Genomic DNA, 22,068 nt, shown 5'->3' with positions numbered 1-22,068 from the left:
TACCGCCATTATTGCCGGCAACGACGCGACCACGTTCGCTGGGACCACGCTGGTATTGACGCACGGCCGAGGACGGAAGGAGGCGCGTTCCGGGAACGGCACTCCGTAACGGACAATCCACCACCGGCTGGGCTGGAGGCTAGTCCGGCCGGAGACCTACTGAACTTGCTTGTTTTGGCGTTGTCTTTCCCAGCGGGTTGTCCGGCATGTCCGGCACCGTTGAGAAGAAGAATGCACAACCGAGCCCGCGCCCCAATTTCAGAACGCGATGTGTTCTTTGCAGTACTGGAACTACAAATTCCGCAACGCCACACTGGACGCGAACAGCAACGCCACCGACACCACCACCGACCTGCAGTACAACTTCTTCGCGTACCTCAGCGTGGCTTCCATGCTGCCCAACACCATCTTCCTCACGCTGAACGCCGTGCTGGCCGACAAGTAAGTGGCTGCAGACGTGACGCTGGGGAGGCGGTGTAGATCGAGCCTTTGTTGCGGAAGGATTCGAGGGTCTGTCGTTTTGTACCGTATGCAATTGTAGCAAATGACAGAGTGTGAATGCAGTGGATATTGCTACGTTGGCGATACCCATTTCACTTTCGCCATGAGCATCACCAATGAAATTTGCATTCTCTGTGCGTATCTTGTGTTTCATCTGTTCTGTGTTGTATATAATTCGCATGATATTTCAGGTGTGGTGTTTGAGCGCGAGGAAGCAGCCGTAGTATGTACAAAAGCTTTAGATTTCACGTTGGTCGAAACGTTTGTCAGCAGTGCTGTAACATGTCTTTAGAACATTGGTGAAAATGCTTAGGTCTTTATGCATGCGTGTAGTCGCCTTTCGTCGACAAATGGTCTGTTGCCTGTCTTGCTCAGGATCACAATGAGCGTCAATACAATTCAATCATTAGATCTGAGACAGTGACGTCAACATGGTCAGATCGAACCACCGCACCAGCATAGCTGACAATGGGCGCTTAACCGACGTGTCTGGTGATGCAGCGAAGTGGTCTTCAGACTCTGAACAGTGGCCCCGGCCTGGGTCGTCTGGCTCTTACTGTGTCGGTAAGAGCCCGACAGGCTAAAGCATCTGAGGCACAGATTCTGGGTGATGATGAACTAGGGCCCGTAAATTTGTTGGCTTAAATGCAGCAAATGTGTGCACTGACAGCCATATGCTAGTACTTCCAACAACGTGTTTGTACACTGTAGCGGGTAGATGCATTTCTTTTTGAGTACCACAAGAATGTGCGTATGTAGGTAACTCTGCTATGCGTGCAACAAGGTTGACAAAAGCTTGTGGTTCGAGAACGTCATTATCTTTTAAAGCAAATGCCCATTAATTGGGAGCAGTGATCTCTTGCAGGTCCCGATAAGATCCTTACCAATGCAAATTTCAGTATCATAGTTAGGCTGCTATTCTATAGTTGCGAAGGCATGAATAAGTAGCCGCTGTATTTTGTCGGCACAGTGCCAAAATAAAATAGTTGAACAAAGTTCTGGGCATCGCTCCATTACTGTTGGCAATTGAGTCAGTGCTCGTTCAGGCGCGTACATCCATTACCCAGATGTCGGGAGATGCCCTGTCACCCCTAAGGTAAGCACCGGAAACGTTGATGGCATGGACTTCCGGACGTATTTTGAATCTGCACCGTTATCATCCCCGGATATTTCCATCGTTGGCCTGGCGCTGGGCCACTGGACATGAGGCTGCCGCTCTCAGCCACCGAGCTGCCGTCCCGACCGTGCATCCGGCCGTCACTCCCCTGAGGGCCGTGGCCGACGCCCCGCGCCGCCGGGCGCCGACCGCCGGCTATACCGGCAGCGCCGTGTCCGACCGCTTGGCCTCCAGCGCCACTCCCGAGTCGTCGCCGGCCGGCAGCTCTGGCGACGAGCCACGGCCGGACAGCGGCAGCGTGCTGTCGGAGGCGACGCCGCGGCGGCGATCACCGCGCGCCGCCGCCGCCGTCGCCGCTGCCGGCCGGCCGACGGCGCTGTCCGAGAGGCCGGGCGTCACGCGCGGTGGCTTGACGTCCGTCGCGATCGCCTCCAGGCCGGCGTGGCGAGACATGAAATGGTCGTCAGGCCGGAAGGCGCCGCAGAAGTAGCGCAGGCTGACTTCGCCCGGGTCGGCTGTCGCCGGCGGCGCGGCCGGCCGCTCGCCGCCGGCGCCGGCCGCCGCGTCGCCGGCCCGCTCGGCCGAACTGGTCGGCGTCGGCAGCGTGTGGTAGGACGAGTCTGCCGTGCCGTTCACGCTGCCGTACGGCGAGCTGTCGTCGGACGAGGGCGCCCGGTCCAGCGGCTCGTCCTCGCCGCCCGGCTCCTCCTCCGGCGGTCCGTCCGCCGCCCACGGCGTCGGAGCGCGTGTGCTCGTCATCCGCGAGCGGCGTGACTTGGAGCCACGTGCGGCCGTCATGTTGGAGATGGCGTCCAACAGCTCTGAAGAGGACGAAGCCTGAAAAGTGTCCGGCGGTGTTTCCGACGACAGAGTTGCGCTTGACGTTGGTGCCTCGGAGGAATAGCAAGCCTGGCCTATGTCGTCGGGAATCTCCAGCGGCAGGGACGCACTGGCATCCAACATCTCTGTGGAGGAAGACACCAGGAAAGGTTCTTGCGGTGCTTGATGTGGATCAGTAAACCTACCTGGCACTTTGCGGGGGCGTGACGACAACGTCAATGGCTTGGGCGGAACAGGCGGTGGTGAGCTGATGCCGGTTGTTTCTCTTTCTCGCACCGACGGGTGCTCCAACGGCTCTTGTTCTAACGGCTCTAACGGCTCCTGCAAGACCGTTTTGGCTTCTTTGCGCTCCAGGCACACGCCGTCGTTTTCGACCTCCTTAAGATGTAGTAAAGTCACCTCTTCCTCCTCTTGGCCCTTCTCTGTTTCCCAGTCGCCTTCTGGGATTGGATGAAAGTCAGCTTTGGCAAGAGCTGTCAACGCCTTTTCCTGCAGGGAGCAGCCGCCACGTGCAGCCAAGATAATCGTGCACTCGGCTTCCCCTTCGCTCCCTGCCATCGAGGCGTCACTTTTTTTAAAGCCGATCGGCGAATTTTCACCTGAGAATTGTGGCAGGCCAGGCTTTTCCTTAGTGGAAGCTGCAGCGGACCGCGGGATCTGTTTTGATCCCGTCAGGGAATTAGCCCAGTTGTGGATGCGGAGGCGCATGTCCACTGAGTAGGGAGGCGAGCCTGGGCATTCCTTCGCCGCGTTGGTCAGGAAGGGGCAGCAGGAGCTTATGATGCCAGACATATGCGCTCCTCTCCCTTTCCCGACGGGCTTCTTTTCCGTGGTGGATGCTTTGGGTTGTCCCGACTAACTACACTACGAAGTAGGTGAACGTATCTTGCTCAATAAATAGTTTTTTGGTAAATGAACCCCATTGTGACGTTTTAAAAATCCAGAAGAATTCGACTCCAAACCCAACCTATGACATTATCAGTAACTTGAGCTGTCAAGTACTACAAGGGCGCTTTGTGAACAAGCTTAAATGTTGCAGCCATTATTTTACTTGACACGTGCTTCTCTAACCTTGGTACTTTCAACGAGGGCTGATTTGGGACGTGGTAGGCGGAGTGGGCCGTGCGGGAGACGCTGCCGTACGGCCCACTGTCGTGATGGTAGATGATTTGCCAGCAAATCCATTTTATGACCTAATTAAACAGTTGAACTGGGTGCTGGTAATCTAATTAACGATGTCTGATATTCATCAGAAGCTGATTTGTCAGTAAGGATTACGACTCATTTAAACGACTCTGGAATGCAGCGGGCTGGGGGCGTATCGATGAATCCATTCAGGGCGACTAATAGGAAGCTTAAAGGTCGGTGAGGTCACCAGTTGCGGTAGCTGATTGGTGCCAGCTACCAATGTTACAAAAGGACGGGGACGGATTTTGGACGACCCAAAGCTTCACCAAAATCCACCACCCGAATCGACTTCTACCCTCACCGTCTTTTCCGATCTTTTTAAGCCTGGCAGTTTATCCGCAGCTATACCGATGTTTTCGAAGTACCAAGCTGCATAGCCAACAACACAGAGTTTGGTTCGTTGCACGTCGATACCGGACCGCACCAGCCATTGCCGATGCCGGAGTAAATGATGCCGTGATATCGTTCTCCGCCCCTTTGGTTGACATGAATATACATCTGAGTAATTCCCTTTGCAGGATCAACCAGCAGCTGAAGCTTTTGGTGGCACTCGGCGTCGTCATCGTCTTTTTCATTGTCACGACGATCCTGGTGCCCGTGAACTCTGACCAATGGCAGTCTACCTTCTTCGCCATCACAATGGTGATGGTAGTGATTCTGAATGGTAAGCCCCGTGGCTTGAGGTGCGCCAGCGGCGCTCCGTTCTTGGCCGCGTGTGAAACACCAACACATAGCGTAAGACACCGACACAGGTCTCGTGTTCTCCACTGACCTGTGTCGGTCGTGTGTTCCGTGCTGACCTGTGTCGGCTTGTGTTCCATGCTGTCCTCTGTATTTTCTGTGCTAACTTTTGTCGGTCGTGTGCTCCGTGCTGACCTGTACCGATCGTGTGTTCCGTGTTAACCTGTGTTGGTCGTGTGTGCCATGCTGACCTGTGTCGATTGTGTGTTCCGTGCTAACCTGTGTTGGTCGTGTGTGCCGTGCTGACCTGTGTCGATCGTGTGTTCCGTGCTGGCCTGTGTTGGTCGAGTGTCCCGTGCTAGCCTGCGTTGGTCACGTGTTCCGTGCTAACCTGCGTAGGTCTTGTGTTGCGCGCTGACCTGTGTGAGCCGCCGTGCTCGTGTACTGACCTGCGCCTGCCGGTCGACAGTGGGCGCCGCCGTGTTCCAGGGCGGCCTGTTCGGCCTGTCGGCCCAGTTCCCGTCCAAGTACCTGTCGGCCGTGCTGTCGGGCCAGGCGCTGGGTGCCGTGTTCGCCTGCGTCTGCAGGTCGGTACGGGGCCGACCGGTGGGGGGGGGGGGGGGGCGGGAGGGTAGGAGAGGGGGGGGGAATCGCTGGCGGACCCCGGCCGCCGCCTGAGCGGCCGGCGCGACAGGCGGCGCAGACTGGCCGGAATTGTCGGGATTGGTAACCTCTACAGCGTCATCCTATTCGGCACAGGGTGCCTGGCGAGAGCGTCTAACAATACGGCGCTCTGCCATTTAGGAGACATTGTTACCACCCTCTGTCGAAATGGCTGGCTATGGAACGATCATCTGATCGTTAGGCAACCAGGATCGTTTCATCAAATAGGATCATTGATAACAAATCAAAACAAATAGGATCCTTGAAATCAGAGGATTTGGGAGTGCCTATGTGCCATACCCTTTGTAAGGTTATATGCACCAGTCAACACCTTGGGGAAGAGGGAGAGATACGCTGGTGATACTCGGGTACCCCGTGTGTCCGTTTCACGTATGTTAACATGGTTTGGAAGCAAGCTCATGGCGGTGCGAGCTGCAACCACGCGCCCCACTGTTATCACGTAGTATGCCTGATCTGTCACCAGCACGCCCAGTTCCCCTTGCTCACCAGTCAGCCGGCACAAGACAGGTTGTGTGCTAGTTTTGCATAACAGTAATACGCTTCACATGTCAACGTGGTTCGCAGTCCTTCGCTTTCTTGTCGTACCACTCTAAAACCGTCCTTCACGGCAATTTGAAAGCTGATGTCCTGCCTTGATCGCAGGTTTGAGGTTATGAGTGTTATATTCTGCCACGTGTGTTCTGTTGTTGGAAAGAATCAAATGGATGCTATTATATTGTAAAATGTCCTGAAACATGCTTGAGTAGGACCGTAGGACACTTACCCGAAATTTGTAGAATGATCTGTGAGATCCAGGGCAAGCCTGACATTAAAGCGCATGCGCAGATGTTAATCTGAAGGGCAGGACGAGTAATGAGGAGTTCTCGGTCGGTGCTGGCTGAAGCTTCAGAAGGTGAACGTCTGGCTCCAGGCATGTTGCTTGCTGTGTCCCCGCCCCACCGAAAATCCGTCGCCCTATGACAGACCCGCATCGCTAGGCTGGCGCGTCTGAGACGAAGGCGTACGGCCGAGCCGTGCCAATGGAAATGTGGCGCCAAACAGTGAAGCCGTGGCCGACTGCGCTGCGACATGATTCAGTCAGTCTCGAGACGGTTTAGATATACTCTTTTATAATTTTGCTACCTTTAGTTTGATGTCAACGCACTGCCCCATTCTTTCTTCAAATGCAACAGCACGATTGCAGCAGACGAGCGCCGCTGCTCATCACCGGGCGGTGGCGGACAATCGGCCGCGGCATCTGACTAATTCATCTGCGCTCCGCCAGGATCGTGTCGATCGCCGTGTCCGGCGACGACGAGGTGGCGGCGGCCGTCAACTCGGCGCTGGTCTACTTCACCCTGGCCGACATCACCCTGGCCGTCTCGATGGGTGCCTACCTGTGGATGACGCGGATGGTGAGGGAGGCGCGCGGGACCACCAGGTCGGCCGGCACGCGCCACGCGAGTCGTGGCCCCCGGGCATCCGAGCCGTCTGGAGTCCGTGCGTCCTGGGAGTCCGTGCATCCTTGCGAGTCATGCGGATTCGTTTTCCGTTTCTCATTCACGTTTCATTTTCGCGCCGCCCCAATTATTCGAGGCCAAGCCGCTGCATGCATGAATCATGATTGGGCTTAAGTGCCACCTGGTATGTCAGTCGTGGCGTCGAGCCCTGCAGGGGCCAAGCCTCGGTGGGGGGGGGGGGGGGGCTCCCTGGTCTATGCAGTCCTGCATGAACTATCTGCTCTCCTAGATCCCATCTCTCTGAAATGGTCACGGATGGCTGAAAGGGCTCTTGTACGAACCAACCCAAACCAAATAATTGGGAGTCCGCAAACCAGGAGAAACAAAGTCCTTGGTTTTGGAGACGGGAAGGGACCACTGCCATTGCTTATGCATCAACGCTCATAGGGCCAGCCTGAAATTTTCAGGAAGTTGAGACCTCAGGCCCCCCCCCCCACACACACACACCTTAACGCCCTCCTCTAGTTCCATCACCCCGCCCCAAACCAAGACAAGCGGTCATAGATGCTCCTCCCGTTCCTGCTGTATTCCTGGAGAGATCGGGTTCGGCCATGAGTGCCTAGAAGAAATCGTAAAAAATGGGTTGGGGGAGATTTTCAAAAAAAATATATCCGGTACACCTGGGGCGTGCGGTTGTCATAGGGGCGCTCTGATGCAGGGAGTAGTTGGTACAAAAAACGTCACATCAACAAATTGAACAATGAAAAAGGTTACACGGGTGGGTGGGGCACATTTGAAAGCCCCGGTGATAAGTGTAGTGGCTGGGGATGGGCAGTATATTGTCTGTAGCTGGCGAATCAGTTAAAGCAAGTGGTAGTCCCGGGCGCCTGTCGTTTCTAAAGAGTGGCCTCATTTCAACATTTCCCACGTACCACTGCCGAGCGTTTCCGGCCAGCTCCGGGCTTGTGTTGATCTGCACCGGGACGCAAGCTGTTAAGTATTCCCGGCCGGGCGGCGGGCGCGCGAGGCCGGCCGGCGCGGCCAGGGGAGAGGGCACCTCTCCCACAGCACGAGGGCCGCTGTTGGCGGGAGAGGCGAATTACAGTCTTGCAGTCATTGCCAGCTTCCTATCGCTGACGTGAGCGTGTTGCAACGATTCTGCGACGATGACTGTGCTGATGACGTACATATGATCTCGATTTAACCGCCGTCTCGCCCGGGGGCAGGGGTGGGGCGGGGGGGGGATGAGGCAGAGCAGTGTCAGCGACGTGGCTGCGCTCTGCCTTCTCGGCGTCCGCTGCCAGAGTTCGGCTCGCCTTGTACCCGTCGGACTCACACGGACACGTCAACGCCTCAATTGGCTGCAGCGGGGCAGGATGCCGGGCGGAACGCGATCACTTGTGCGGCCCGGATGCCGCCGGGAATCCGACGGTCGCTGTAATGGAGCGCGTGCCGGGCGCCCCCCCCCCCCCCCCCTCCCTCCCTCCCGCCCTTCAGACGAGCATCATTGGCTGTCTGGGCTGGGCCTCATTTCGCCTGCTTTTTTGGAGTATAATCGGATCGAAACGGTCGTGCTAGCGCGATATCTCCGGTACCTGCAGCTTCCAGCGCGCCATTCGTTGCGCGATTATAGGGGCTTGATCCTTGCATGTTTGTAAAGTTTGGAAATGCGTGATTTGTAGTATGACCTTCATTTGGTCATCATTAAGTGTGTTTAAGTCCTAAACTGTTTCGGCTATACTTCGGCTTCGGTTTTTACTTCGGCTGTGGTGGTTTGGCGACGTGGCGAGGCTCTGTCGGCGAGGTGGTTTTGCCTTTCGGGATGTTAATCGTGCGAATTGCTTTTTGCTGACTTGCGCACTCACAACAGCAAGTATGTGAACCCTGCAAAAGCTGCGAATAAAACCAAGTGTCTCTGTTGCGCTCATCCGCGGTTAGCTGCGCCGCGGTTGATAGTTGCATACCGTCCGTGTTTGCCAGGCCTTCTACAAGTACTACACGGTGCTGCATGGTCCTAAGCGGGCTGCCAATGAGCTGGTCGACCTGGGTCAGAGGTCGTCCGCGGCCGTCAAGGCACCGTCCGTCTCCGTGTGGCGCGTCTTCCTCAAGGTCAGCCGACCCACGGCCGCCGCTAGATAGGCGGCGCCACCGGCCACGTGCAGAGCGCGTAGATGGCGGTACGTGACATCTGACCCCCACCTATCCTCGAGGGCCTCCAGACCCCGATGGGTCCGGTTCGTGCCGGTAGTCTGGACGGATGGCCGCGCAGCGAGCTGCGCCGTCGCACGGCCGGGTGACGGGAGCCGGCCGGGCCGCCGCCCGCTGCTGAAGCCCTGCCTCTCTGCCGACAGGTGAAGTGGTTCGCCCTGGCAGTGTGCCTGGTCTTCTTGGTGACGCTGTCCATGTTCCCGGCGATCACGGCCAAGATCGAGCCCATGCGCGCCAGCACCAAGGAGAACCCGTCCGTCTGGGCCCGTGAGTGGTGACTGGGAGAAGGATGGCACGCACCCCTGCAAAATGTAGTGGATCATGGTCAGGTTGCAGCGTTGAGACAGCTCGGTGCACTGGGGTGGTGTCGTGGGTTTCGGTGGTCCCGAACCGTCATCGCGGATGAATCGACTATCTGGTTACCATGACCATAATCTGCTGTCGTCTTCGTATTTCATGTTCAGTGCTGCCCACTGTTCTCAGAGCGCGTGTCACCCGCGCGTGTGTGGTGCGTTGCAGGTGACTACTTTGTGCCCGTGTGCTGTTTCCTGCTGTTCAATCTGACCGACTACATCGGCAGAATATGCGGCGGTTACACAGTGTGGGTGAGTAGCCGGACCGAACTGTGCAAAGCATTTCACGTTACATCCTCCTCTAGCCTGACAAAGGCGTCAACTACGGCAGGAATACACCGAACCAACACACACACACACACATACACACACACGCGCGCGCGCGCGCGCGCACACGCACACACGCACGCGCACCTGCACACACATTCCAAATGTGTATACAGGCTGTGCTGCCGTAATTCCACGTAGAGCGTCGGCAGAATCGATGGAGGTCGTGACGGTCTGACAATGTCAAAGAAGGCATCGCTGGCATGGTTTGTATGGTAACGAACATGGACGGGTGGCCGTTTTGCGCAAACTTAATTGAGCATGGACTAATCGGCTCATGCCGCGATTCATGTTTATTCGTGATTAGCTCATGTGATGTATGCCATGATATCAAGGCCATAGTAAGGCCTGTGATGAATGTATCATATTGTGGGCCTCGATATGGCCGCGCCTCTGTTCGTTCCCTTCCAAGCAAGCAAACTTGCTATTGCTCTAGTTCGGAAAGCGTTTAGCATGAGGGCGCTCCTCATCGATGGTGAAGTTCCTGCCGTCGACTAGCCGGGCCGGCCTGATCCCAACAGCCGAAGAAGCACCAGTGGTACATTGTGCTGGCGCTGGTGGTGCTGAGAGTGGTCTTCGTCCCGCTCTTCATGTACTGCAACATCGACCACAAGCACCTGACCACCGTGTTCGACCACGACGCCTACTACATCGTCATCATGATCGTGTTCGGCCTCTCTAACGGCTACCTGGCCACGCTGTGCATGATCTACGGGCCCGGGTGAGCGCGCACCCGCCGGCTCGCTCAGCTGAGCGGCCGGTGCTCCGGTCCGCCTCGTGCCCGGCGCACACGTGGCGTGGCGTATAGCCTTGCGGTGGATAGCCGGGCTTACGTCACTTCGGGGGCCGCCGTAGCCAATTTGTGTCCTGCGTTCAGACGCTTAACGTCGAGTCACCGGACGCGTTTCATCACTAGTAGGAGACTAGTGATGAAGACTCGTGTTGGAGACTCGTGCTGGGACCCTCACGCCCGGTGTCGGTGAGGCGATATTGAAATGCAGACGCGATTTGGACGGAACAGGATCGGGAACTTAAACCCGCATACCAGATAATGCAATCAGCAGCAGACCCGGTAATTTGTCAGCTGTTCATGAGCCTGACGTCGACCGATGTGGCAGCGTTTCTCCGCCAAGTCGGTGGGTGGACCCCCGCCAGGTCAGTGGGTGGATCCCGCCAGGCCGATGGGTGGACCCCCGCCAAGTCGGTGAGTGGACCCCCGCCAGGTCAGTGGGTGGATCCCCGCCAGGCCAGTGGGTGGACCCCGCCAGGCCAGTGGGTGGACCCCGCCAGGTCAGTGGATGGACCCCGCCAGGTCATTGGGTGGACCTCGGCTGACCGAGTGGCGTGTTTGCCGCCAGCTCTGTTGAGCCGGAGGAGCAGAACACGGCCAGCTCCATGATGGCCGCCTTCCTGGGACTCGGCCTGTGCCTTGGCGCCCTGCTCAGCAACGTCACCATCAAGATCATCTGAGGCCGGCCTCGGCGGACGGGCGGGGAGCGCAGGGGGCTACGGCCCGGCCGAGGCTCAGGCCGACACCAGCCGGGACGCGCCTCCTGCCCGAGGGTTGGTGACGGGGCAACAGACGCCCCGGCGGAGGAACCCACGGCTGCCAGCAAAGGCCCAGCGGAGGATCCAGCGGGGCCGGCGGACGCCTGCCATGGGTGACTGCCTGCTGAGAGAAAGAGCGCGTGCGCTGCAGCTGCAGCCGGCCATTTAGGCAGAGGTGGCCAGATGAGTGCAGAGCCAGGAGGGCAGCAAGCTTCCGTTTCACGCCACGGCCGCAATACGCCCACACGGGGGTCACGCGGCTCGTGCTGGTGCCGCCGCTTATTGTGTCCATTCGTTGTTGCCGAGGTACTTCGTTTTGCGGGGAGAGCGTCATACATGTCGCTTGATGTGCAAGCCGGTTCTTTTTTGCTAGTCACGGCAGATACGTTGTCTTTGCACTTCACTGTCTAAGAAACAGGGTAATAAACGTGAAAACCGCACGATGGGTTTCCGGTGCCAGTTTGAAAATGAATGGCGTTGTGGTGCACACCATTGCGATATAGTTGCAGGATTGAGATTGATCGCAAGCACCCGGGCATGGTGTCGCGAAAATGTAGTGTCCCGGTAAATGCATATATATATATATATATATATATATATATATATATATATATATATTACACGTGATGTTAGGGACCAGCTTTCCCCCGCCTCGTTCATCGAGCCGAGCGCGCTCAGACCATTTTCCATGGACGGAAAATTGTATGGTCCCTTTGTTGTAAATAAATCACCAGAAAAACAAGATACAAATTTTGCTAGTGTCGCGTTTTGCGAAATGCGATCTTCTACATTGTTTGGCGTCGCATGTCACGCCCTACACATGTCGCGTCTTGTTTGGCGTCACGTCCTGTCTGGCGTCTATTTGTCACGCCCTACATTCACGTCTTGTTTGGCGTCACGTCTTGTTTGGCGTCTGCATGTCACGCCCTACCCCATAGTGATACCCTGCAGTAACAGGATGCATAACATCCTGTCCATCCCGTCATTGTATCTGCGTCAGCACGTCAGCCTCCAAGCGAACAAGGGACTTCTGGGGAGGCTTCGACCGTTACGTCCTGGAACCCATTGCAGCTGAGTGCCGTGACACATCTTCCGAACCGCAGTCCGACTCGCTCCGTCATCAGCGATTCCTTCCACAACCGGGTGCCGTTTCTATATTGCACTGGCTGCACCGGCCCGTCACAGCCGACGCCAGGCGACGGACCGCACCCGGCGACGAGAGCAGCGAGCGGCCACCGGGATCGCGGAGAGGGCGGCGGAGAGAGAGACGGACAGCTGACGCGAACACCCGTCTAGCCGCGTCCGCCGAGCTGTGCAGCACGGCTGCAGTGGCGGTGCTGGCCGGGGAAGAAAAAGCTCCGGGGGCCGGGAGGGCGCGAGCCACACGTAGTCACTACATATCTGGGACAACATGCTCAAGGGACGGGCCTTAGACTTGACCGGCGAAAACCGCTCCGCTCGGTTATCACCCGAAACGTAGCACGGTTTCAGCAACAGGGCCTAGCATCACAGTTTTGCACGCGAAGTGCAGCAGGAAGCCTCGTTATAAGCCGCTCGTCCTCACGCGAATAACACACGAGCCGCTTCATCTCGAAGCTCACCAATAAAAACGCGTGAGGTCACGGACTGCTGCCGTGCTGCGCCTCCAGCATTACCTAGAAGCCGGCCCGCCGCCCACGCTCCAGTTCCTCTCACACAGGACCTCACTCGTCGGTCGCCGGGTGGAACCGCAGCCGGCGGCCGAGCGACGCCGCTCCCGCCGCCGGCACAGGCACAAAGCCGCCACTCCGGGCCGCTCCAGGACTACCAGCCGCCCCACGAGCCCGGCGTCCTCAGCTTCCGCGGACGCGGCCCGTGGCCTCCTGCAGAGCCGCCTCCAGCCCAACGCCGGCCTGCGGCGGCGGCGGCGGAGGAGGCGGCGGCGGGGTCTGCCCGGGTGGGCGGGGCGCCGCCGGCGCCGGCGGCCGCGGGTCCAGCGCCACCAGCTGGCGCGTGAGCTCGCGGAGTCGCGTGTCCTGCTGCTCGGTGGTGAAGCGCAGGTCCTCGAGGCGCGACTCGAGCTGCCGCAGCCGCTCGTGCTGCGCCGCCTCGCGCGCCTCCTCCTTGTTGCTGGACCGGTTGTATTCATACACGAGCACGCCGGTAGCGATGCCCAGGATGATGCCTGCCGAGCGGGCGGTACGGGCTCAGCCCAGACGACCGGACGGTCAGAGCCGGCGCGCAGCCGACGGGTGACTCGAGATTACGCGTCTCAAAATACGAACGCCCGTCAGTTCCAAAACATGCTGCAAGTGAGCAGCCATGCATCATACGCCGTTGTCATGGAATTCATAACTACCACTGTGCAGAGGATACACACAGCCTGTAATACGTACGCAGATGTAAATCGAATACGCAACACATCAGCAGTAATGCCCACGCCTCCACAGCCACTAGCCACCGTCAACGGCGCTCGCCTCGGTGGGTGGGGAGTCAGGAGTTTGAGACCCACCTTCGCCGAGCATGTTGGCGCCGAGATCGATGGCCATGGCCTCGTTCAGCTTGGGAACCTGGCCAGTGTGACCGAGGTTCATCACCCACATCCTGGTCCGCACCTCACACCAGTGGTAGACTGAAACCAGACCGCGCGGGCGCGCTGAGGACGACCACCGGCACACATCGCGGCGCACCTGATCACTGCTTGAACGAGCACAGGGCCGGCGATGTGCCAGAACGGCCACGCTTGGACAGCCAGCAGTGTCTCAGAAGTAGAACAGACACGGAGATATACTAGTGTTATTACAATCTACCAACGCTTTGTTGCCGTTACGCCTTCCGTCGAAAGATACGTGGGGAACGCATGGTCACTGTCACATAAATCATCCCCCACACTCACTCCGCAGAAAACAGGTAACAATCATGTAAGCCCAGCACGGTCGGGGACGGCAGCACGTCGGTCCGGTGCTGACGTCACATGGACAGGGTGGCATAGCTCTGATGTGTTTTTACGGGGGCCAGCGCTGGTCCATAGTGTCGCGGCGAAGTCGATGACCCTACACCCGACGCGCGGAATTCACACCAAAAGGCTTCACCATACTGTCATCATGATGGTTGTTGAGATCCAGCCAGCAGAAGAAGCAATTGTGACACAATAACCACTGATGGACAGTCATGAGCCCAATATGCTGTGCAACCTGTCAAATGACAAAATAACTGTAACAAAACCTCCTTGGCCCATCCACATTCATATTACATTTTGTGTTAAGCAATACGCATGGCATGTACAAATCTGTCACTTAGCGTGCTTACACTGTGCAGGTGGCATGCAGAGGTAGGTCCGGAAAAAGTAGCTTTGCTTAGCCCTCTCCTTGATCGCATTGGCCAGTGGCTTGCTGACTTGTTTAATGACTAGCGTCCCCAACTTGGCAAGTGGGAATGCTGCCACCATGATTGCTGCCTCCTGTTACTTCCTGCTGCCACCTGTTAACTGAAACCATGAAAAGCACAATGTCTCATGAGTAGCTTGGGAAGGGATCTGGCCAATCGGTTTGTAGCATGCACATTATTGAAGCACAACATATCCCTGCAGCATTCCACACCATGAGACTGTCTCTAGCTAACTAAAACACTTCAGATACAATGTTTAGTTCAAATAGCTGACATGGAATCTACCTCTGATAACCCACATGTTTCTTATCTTATGTGTATCTGCTGCTTGTGGTGTCGACTACCTCTATAACCGGATTATTGGCTTTGGATACTTCCCTAACAAAATAATGCAAACAACTAAAAAACAAGGCATGCGGAAGCAAAAGTTTGCTTTTGTTGTTGGTCTATGGTAAAGATACTGGACTTAACCTCCAGCAGCATTAGATACCAATCCCAGACTGCACACATTGTTTGGTTTGAATAAAATGGGATGATCAGCTGACAACTGATCATCAAGGGTTAACCACAGCACTGGTTGAAGTGCCACAGCATTATGCAACATACAAAACTCTCTCACTGCTTTTTGGAAAAAGAGTGGAGACAGTTTTATCTGTTCGAAATGGACAACTCAACATAGGTGGTGGGTTCATAGTACATGCAACACACTATGCTTGACAAGTATGCAGAATCCAAATCCATGCAAGCAAAACATTCAAGACATTTTGGTTGTAAGAGGGTGTGAAATGATGGAAAACCAATGTTCATCTACTTTAACCTGTTTAAGGTTGATGGAATCCATAAAATTTTGATGGGCCCAGAGCACCCCAATTTAGTAATTGGCCAATATCCATCACTAGTTGTTCACTATCTGAACATCCACACCAGAACACAGCAGTTTGGAGTCTTGCCAGCAAATAACAGCTGAAAATGATTAATCTTCCAGCACCTCACCTCACTCTACCATTTACTAACAATCAAAAGCCCTTTCGTTCACAGCAACCCTTCCACTCGCTTCTGGTTTAAAAAGGTATCATAGGCGCAGGCGTCGTACTTACTTAAACGACCTTCAAGCAGCTATTTCTTACATGAAAATCACACAATATTGGTATCAGTAGATGCACAAGAGCTTCATGAGTACCTCAAATCCCTTAGTAAAGTTCCATGAGCCGTATAATCAAAGTTTCCTCGGGAACGACTACCTACCGGATCATCAACAGCAGACGCACAAATTGTGCTGCGGCTGTCAGCTGATTTTACGAAGATTGTGAAGATCACCAACACTTCCAGCTGATTGAATGATGACGTCACAGGAACCACTTTGATACTACCGTCGTGATAACCGTCATGCGCTCGTCTAAGACCGGCAAGTCTATGGTAGTATCCGGGCGCTTGCCGATCACACGTGCCGCTGCTTAGACACGGACAGTGAACGAGATGAGTCGTAGAGGGACAGAGCAGGATCACACAGAGCCGGACGGAGCTAGAACCTGACTGAATGAGACCAGATGGAATGTCATGAGCCTAGACGGGACTGGATGGAACTGGACGATTTCTGATGGAGTTAGATAGGGCCGGACGGAACCGACCACGGTCAGACGGAGCCAGACGGGATCAGACGGAACCTGATGTGGCACCGATGCCGATGATTTGCCGATGACACCCAACTCCTGACTCCGCTACTGCCGATTGCCGTCGTTCTGTGCGACCTGAAAGCTCTTGTTGAGGAATCCATTCAGTGCCTTCAAAACTGTTTCCAGTCAAATAGCCTCAGAATGAATCCCAAAAAGACAGACATCATGCTGATCGGCACCAAGCCATCTATCACAAAGAGCGGCAGCTTCCACATTACCATCTCCGGCACATGCTGTTTCCGGGGGACCTATCTGGCCACTTCCAGGTCCATTCTGATCGTTAAGGAGCCTTCCACGTTGCCTTGATTTCTTTGCATTGGCTCGGCGGGCACTGCACTGTTGCTAGGCCCTTCCTGCTAGAGTGCCGGGGCACTTTTATCAATCAGGGGCATTCAAAGGATTAGTTCCATTCGCCAGAAAGGCTCTGTGAGCTACAGCCGGGAGCCATATGTGTTGACATGCCGGAAATTTTTCGGCTGCTCGGGGCCCCTTTTCGTTGGTCTCGATTAACCTACGGACACACTTGCGATATGTGCAGGGGCCATATGCATTTGTCTAGGGCCCTTCCAATTATCTGTTCACTTGCTTAGGGCCCTACACTTTTGTCGGGGGCCATCTTGATAGCCTGCTAGGATACATTTGATCTCCTGGGGCCCTCCACACTAGGTCTTGGGCACTTTTTATTTCAATGGGGGTCCTACGCTCTTGTCAGCGGCCTATCTGATAACCTGCTCGGGCGCATTCGATCGTTGGAGAGCCCTGTACATTGGGTCTTAGGTACGTCCTTTTTTAATGGGGGCCCACGTGCTTGTCGGGGCTCCTCTGTTGGCCTCTTCGGCCCCGCTGGACTGTTCGGGGGCCCCCACACATTGCGTCTTTGTGCTTGAATTTTGGGCTCTACGCTCCTATCGGGGTCATCTGATAATCTACTCGGGTATACTCCGTCATTCGGGGGGGGGGGGGCCTGTGTGCTGGATTTGGGTACTTCTTATTTGAATGGAGGGGCTTGCACTCTTGTGGTCCCTTCTGATAGGCTGCTCAAACACATTCGGTTGTTGGGGGACTTCTACGTCGGGTTTTGGTTAACTTTTACTTGAATGGAGGGCCCTACGCCCCTGGCGGGAGCCCTATATGTTAACCTGCTCTGGCACACTGGATCATTCGAAGTCCCCTTACATCGCGTCATGAGTATTTCATATTTGAACGGAAAACCTTACGTTCATGTCGGCGGCCCCACCCACCCCACCCACTTCCTCGGGCACACTCGATTATTCGGAGCCCCTCCACATTATGTCTAGGGTACTTGACATTTGAATGGATGACCTTACACTCTTGTCGGGAGCCCCATCTGTTCACCTCGTGGGCCACACTGGATTGTTCGGGAGCCTTGAATATTCGGTCTTGGTGTTTGAATTCAGGGCTGTACGCTCCTGCAGGGGCCATCTGATAATCTGCTCCGGTACACACCCCGTCTTTCGGGGCCTTCTGCACTGGGTTTTCGGTGCTCCGTATTTGAATGGAGGTCCCTTTGGTTCTTTGCAGCCAACGTGAGTTAATTTTGTCTGCTGTTCCGAAATACCTAGCCTCAGAATTAAAGGATTTAACATGATCTGTAGAACATGACTGAGCTCTATGCATATGCATACGTAGCACGCCCAGCCGTATAGAGCTGCGCACAGTAAGATGGGTTTAGGAATCTATGCTATATGGGTATATATATATATATATATATATATATATATATATATATATATATATATATATATACTGTCTCAAAATGTCATGAGCCGGGTGCAACAATATTTTTTTGGAGGGGCCCCAAACTCTAGGGGGCCCCACAGTGTTGCGTGACATCCCCCTTGATGAAATCCTGGATCCGCCCCTGGGTGGGCTTTTAACTGGGCTTCGGCCGGGTCTCGCATGGGGTGTCCACATCATTTCATATTTTTGCATGCACTAGAAACGTTGGTGCCTTGTTCTGTCCCGCCGGAATTTATCACGCCAAGAAGAGATTACTTCCGACGAGAGAGTGCTTGCTGTGGTGGAATCCACAAGAAGAGATTACTTCCGACGAGAGAGTGCTTGCTGTGGTGGAATCCACAAGAAGAGATTACTTCCGACGAGAGAGTGCTTGCTGTGGTGGAATCCACAGGGGTCGTGTGTGGGCGAGCTGCGTTCATGTCATTATTAGCTGCAGGTGGGCTGGTATCTAGGCTTAATCTGGGGCGCAGATGGGCCGCCAATCTGTTACATGCGCAATAAAGTTGTCACATGTACAGTTATGTAAATAGCCATTGTTTTGGCATTGCTTTGAGGTTTTACGACATGATGTACAATTATTTTGTAACTTGGGACGGCTAGCTGGACTGAGGTCCGCATGAGCTGAGCATGGGATAGCTGGTCCCATGTGGGCATGTCATGGGCAACCACCTGGGTCCCACATGGGCAGCCCACCTGGGGCCAATATGGGGCCAAACTGGAAGCCACATGGGGTCTATATGAGCTGCCCAGTTAAGACCCATGTGAGCATGGGGAAATGTGTCCACCGCAGCGAATACATTTCACTCGTTCTGGAGGCGCTCGGCTGGCATAGCGTCACGGAACTTGTGCACCACCGGGACTGCCCGAATGTGTACAGGGCACCGCGCGTCCCCGAATCTCCCCGCGCACTGCGAGCTCTATTCGTAACGCGCGCCGAGTCTTCCCAACGTCAAACTCGGGCTGTTCGGGCGGTGTCGGCTCGCTGCATCTGCCAAGCGTCCGACTGAGCGCCACCCGGCGACACTTCCGTGCCGTGCCGCCGCCGTGTGGAACCGACTGCCTCCGGCGGGCGTCCGCGCCCCCTCGCGCCAGGCAATCTTGACTGTTTTAAATTGTTGAATCATTGACTGAAGCTGTGTGTGCATCCGTATGTGAGTACCTCTGTATTGTGTGTCGGTTCTTTTTCTTGTACGACTAGTCGCAGAACAGCCACCACGTGGATGAGCCGTAAATAAAAAACTATATCTATGAATGTGACCGGACGGAACCGAACGTAACATAACTTTATCAGCGGGACCGCACGGAACCAGAAGGAACTTTACCGAAACGGACAGAATCAGACGACACTAAACATGGCCGGAGAAAATCCGATGGGACAGAACAGGATCATACGGAACCGGACGAAACCGGACCGAACCAGACCAATCGAAACCGGATGTGAACCCATGAGGCAAGACAGAAACGGAGGGACGCGACTAAACCAGACGGGTCAGGGAGTGAGCACCAAAACCTAATGCAACCGGACGATAACGTGTGGGACCAGATGGGACCGGACGAAATTGAACAGAACCGAACAGGACCGAATAAAATAGGACAGACCCAGACGGGACCAGACGGGATCGAACGACGCCGGACATGATTGGACGGAAGGAAACGGATCAGAGCTGGACCTGACGGGACTGGACCGCACCGTGAAGGACCTGACCACACCGGACGGGACCGGGTCGGACCAGGCAGGGCCAGATGTGAACGGACGAGAGCAGGTGGATTTGGACGGGGCCAGATGTGACCGATTTAAGCCGTACGCTTCACGTCGGGACCAGACGTAACAGGATGAAACGTGATCAGACCAGACGGGGTCGGATGAACCCAGATGAGACTCGGTAGGACTGGAGGGCACTGGACGGAACTGTTCGATGTCTGGTAGTATTGGATGGGGCAGGACGAGCTCCGGGACTGGGTGGGAATGGAGAGAGCCCGACGGGACCAGATAGCCCTCGAGGCGATGGGGAGGGATTGGACGGCAAGGGATGTGTCACGTGACCAATAGGAACAGGACAGGGCGCTGCGATGCAAGACGGGACAGGAAAGGACAGGGCAGGACAGGACGGGATTGCCCGATCGGGAAAAAGCAAGACAGGACATGACAGAACAGAACGGGACAGGACGTGACAGGATTTGACAGGACAAGGACCGACCAGGGCCAAACGGTGCAGAACTGGATGGAAATGGGAAGGATTGGATGGAATCGGATGGGGCCCGACGGGACGAGACGAGACCAAACCGGATGAAACGAAATCGAACGTGACCGGATGCGACCGGAAGGAACTGGAAGGGACAGAATTGGACCGTACTGGCCCGAACGGAGCCCGACTGGTCCCATCTGGTCCCGTTCGGTTCGGCACGGCCCCTTCGGATCCCGGCTGGTCCATCTGTTCTCGTTCGGTTTCATTCGGTTACGTGTGACCTCGTCTGGTTCTGCCCGGAGGTCTGGGCGTTCCATCCGCCTCCATTCGGTCCCGCCTGGTTTGTTTGGTCCAGCTGCTTTAGTCTGGTCGCGTCGGCCCCGCCGGGTCCCGCTTAGTCTGGTGCCATTCGGTTCCGTCTGGTCTCATCACCTTGCAAAGAATTGATCCGAAAATGGCATTTGCATTCGGAATCAAAATTCCGTTTCTTCATGGTACTCTTAGACAGGTTGTTGTCAACTCTCAGGGACACTAGTGATGGTAAGCACCCACTCACTCTCTTGAACTCGCCGGAATAAGACGCACAGCGCAGCTACAGCGGAGTCTGGGAAGCATGGACCAACAGTGAGGTGTTGATCTTGCTATGAAGAGCGTCATAAAAAATAAGATTTCAGTTGCTTTTTCCTGCATTTGAGCCAACTTCATGATCTTGTGGGCCAAGCTTCCAGCTTGTGTCATTCTTCCGACGTGGATAGTTAAAAACATTTACAAATGGAAACAGCAAGTGTTTCACAGCGGGATCTCAACGAATGACGGTGATCTCGCGGTTTTATGACGTCACCGTTCAATGAGTTTAAAGTGTCGGCGTCTACCCTCATTATCGGCGCAGCCACAAGCCTACGGTGGAGGCTGCGATCTAGGTGGGTAGGTTGTTTGGAGGATGGCTGTACTTATTAGTACGTGAAACAGAAATGCATATGAAGATATTTGAAGCGTTCATAAATTGGTTGTATATGAAATAATGCTAGAAATATGATGCACGCCTTACATGCAAGTTCATTCAGCGTGCTATAGGATGTGATGGGCCTGCGCTGTGAATACCGGTCATTGCTCAGAGGTGCCCATCAGCGCTAATGTTGCATTGCCAACTGCAAATCATGGACTCACGTGATGTCTGGTGTTAGTCGCTGGTGGTAGTGGAGCAAGAGATCCCAAAAATGATAGGTGCTGGAAATTTGCAGAAAACAAAAGTTAATAGTAATTAAATTGCTGTAAGCTAGGAATGCCAAATGCTCCACACTTAACACAACTTGCCGTGCGTCTTGATGAACCTGGAATCAACATTCCTTTCATCTTGTAATTATTGCTTTTCTGTGATGAAGAATCATTAAATTTAGTTGCATTCAACTAACATTCAAGTAATTATTGTGTGGCAGTGTCAAATGACACCATGCACAGGTTCAGAAACTGGTTGAAAGCAATGCATTCTGTGAAAATGGATCAGATACCTACTTTCTTGGTGCTATTATTTAGTTTGGTGGTCTCTCATGCTGGTCAACTCCTCCCTTACTGTGTAGGTGGGGGTGTGTGTACCACCTAACCACCATGCTAAATTTTACTTCTGATGCTAAGTTATAAGGGAAGCAGTGCCAATTTTTGGAAGTTAATAGTGCTCATATCCAAATCATCTGTATGCTTTGTAATGTGGACAGGTGTCTGTATCACATGCTACCTCAATATTGACCAGCCACTACACAAGCCATGGTGTTATTACATAGGCATTCACTGCTGTCCTGGTCTTTTGTGGAAACATGCTTGGGGGAGACATCCACATGCCTAGCTGGAGTTTCATTGTGATTTATTGTATCATTATTATGCCATCATCCATTTCATCCTTCCTGGTGGCTCAGTGGGTTAGGGCAATTGTCTTCCAATCCACTGACCCTGGCAGGAGGGGGGGGGGTCACTTTAAGGGCCCTCTATTTGTCCTGGACAGGTATGGCCTGGGGCCAGTGTCATTGGTGGCAACAAAGGTCATCTAACATCAGAGGGCAGGATAGGTGATGCTGAATCAATTAGTGGCAGATAAGATATGTTGGTAGATTTTTTAAAAAAGCTGCAAAATACCCAGCTACCTGAGTGCTGAAATGCCATCATGATCCAGATAGCTAGTTATTGCCAAATTTTCTTTGAACA

At 54.7% G+C, this 22,068-nt stretch overlaps 2 protein-coding genes across 2 annotated transcripts in view; one reads left to right on the top strand and one right to left on the bottom strand.

The window, feature by feature from the left end:
• LOC119093571 (equilibrative nucleoside transporter 1) overlaps positions 1-11,326 on the top strand; it is a 32,169-nt gene extending 20,843 nt beyond the window's left edge. Inside the window, exons 3-11 of the mRNA XM_037216540.1 lie at positions 284-441; positions 4,165-4,310; positions 4,797-4,914; positions 6,276-6,405; positions 8,431-8,559; positions 8,802-8,925; positions 9,178-9,263; positions 9,860-10,059; positions 10,697-11,326. Coding sequence (XP_037072435.1) covers positions 284-441; positions 4,165-4,310; positions 4,797-4,914; positions 6,276-6,405; positions 8,431-8,559; positions 8,802-8,925; positions 9,178-9,263; positions 9,860-10,059; positions 10,697-10,808 — 1,203 coding nt within the window. The 3' untranslated portion in view covers positions 10,809-11,326. The remainder of the gene's footprint in view (positions 1-283; positions 442-4,164; positions 4,311-4,796; positions 4,915-6,275; positions 6,406-8,430; positions 8,560-8,801; positions 8,926-9,177; positions 9,264-9,859; positions 10,060-10,696) is intronic.
• A 1,392-nt stretch (positions 11,327-12,718) lies between these two features.
• LOC119093505 (putative OPA3-like protein CG13603) lies at positions 12,719-15,482 on the bottom strand. The gene is made up of 5 exons (XM_037216465.1): positions 15,350-15,482; positions 14,175-14,352; positions 13,378-13,497; positions 12,869-13,050; positions 12,719-12,778 (listed from the first exon to the last, which is right to left on the bottom strand). Exons 2-5 carry the CDS (start codon positions 14,311-14,313, stop codon positions 12,719-12,721), a joined length of 501 nt encoding a protein of 166 aa, XP_037072360.1. The 5' UTR covers positions 14,314-14,352; positions 15,350-15,482.
• Positions 15,483-22,068: the final 6,586 nt, after the last annotated feature.

Source organism: Pollicipes pollicipes, unplaced genomic scaffold (assembly GCF_011947565.3).
Source record: "Pollicipes pollicipes isolate AB1234 unplaced genomic scaffold, Ppol_2.1 Scaffold_4002;HRSCAF=4701_pilon_pilon_pilon, whole genome shotgun sequence".
NCBI lineage: Eukaryota > Metazoa > Arthropoda > Thecostraca > Pollicipedomorpha > Pollicipedidae > Pollicipes > Pollicipes pollicipes.
This window is presented reverse-complemented; position numbering and strand designations above follow the sequence as displayed.

Excerpts from the sequence above, each read along its gene's own strand:
- LOC119093505 (XM_037216465.1), bottom strand. The coding sequence starts at position 14,313 with ATGGTGGCAGCATTCCCACTTGCCAAGTTGGGGACGCTAGTCATTAAA. Across the intron at positions 13,498-14,174 it reads CTGCATGCCACCTGCACAGT|TCTACCACTGGTGTGAGGTG; the intron begins GTAAGCACGCTA and ends GTCTGGTTTCAG. Across the intron at positions 13,051-13,377 it reads CGCCAACATGCTCGGCGAAG|GCATCATCCTGGGCATCGCT; the intron begins GTGGGTCTCAAA and ends CCCGCTCGGCAG.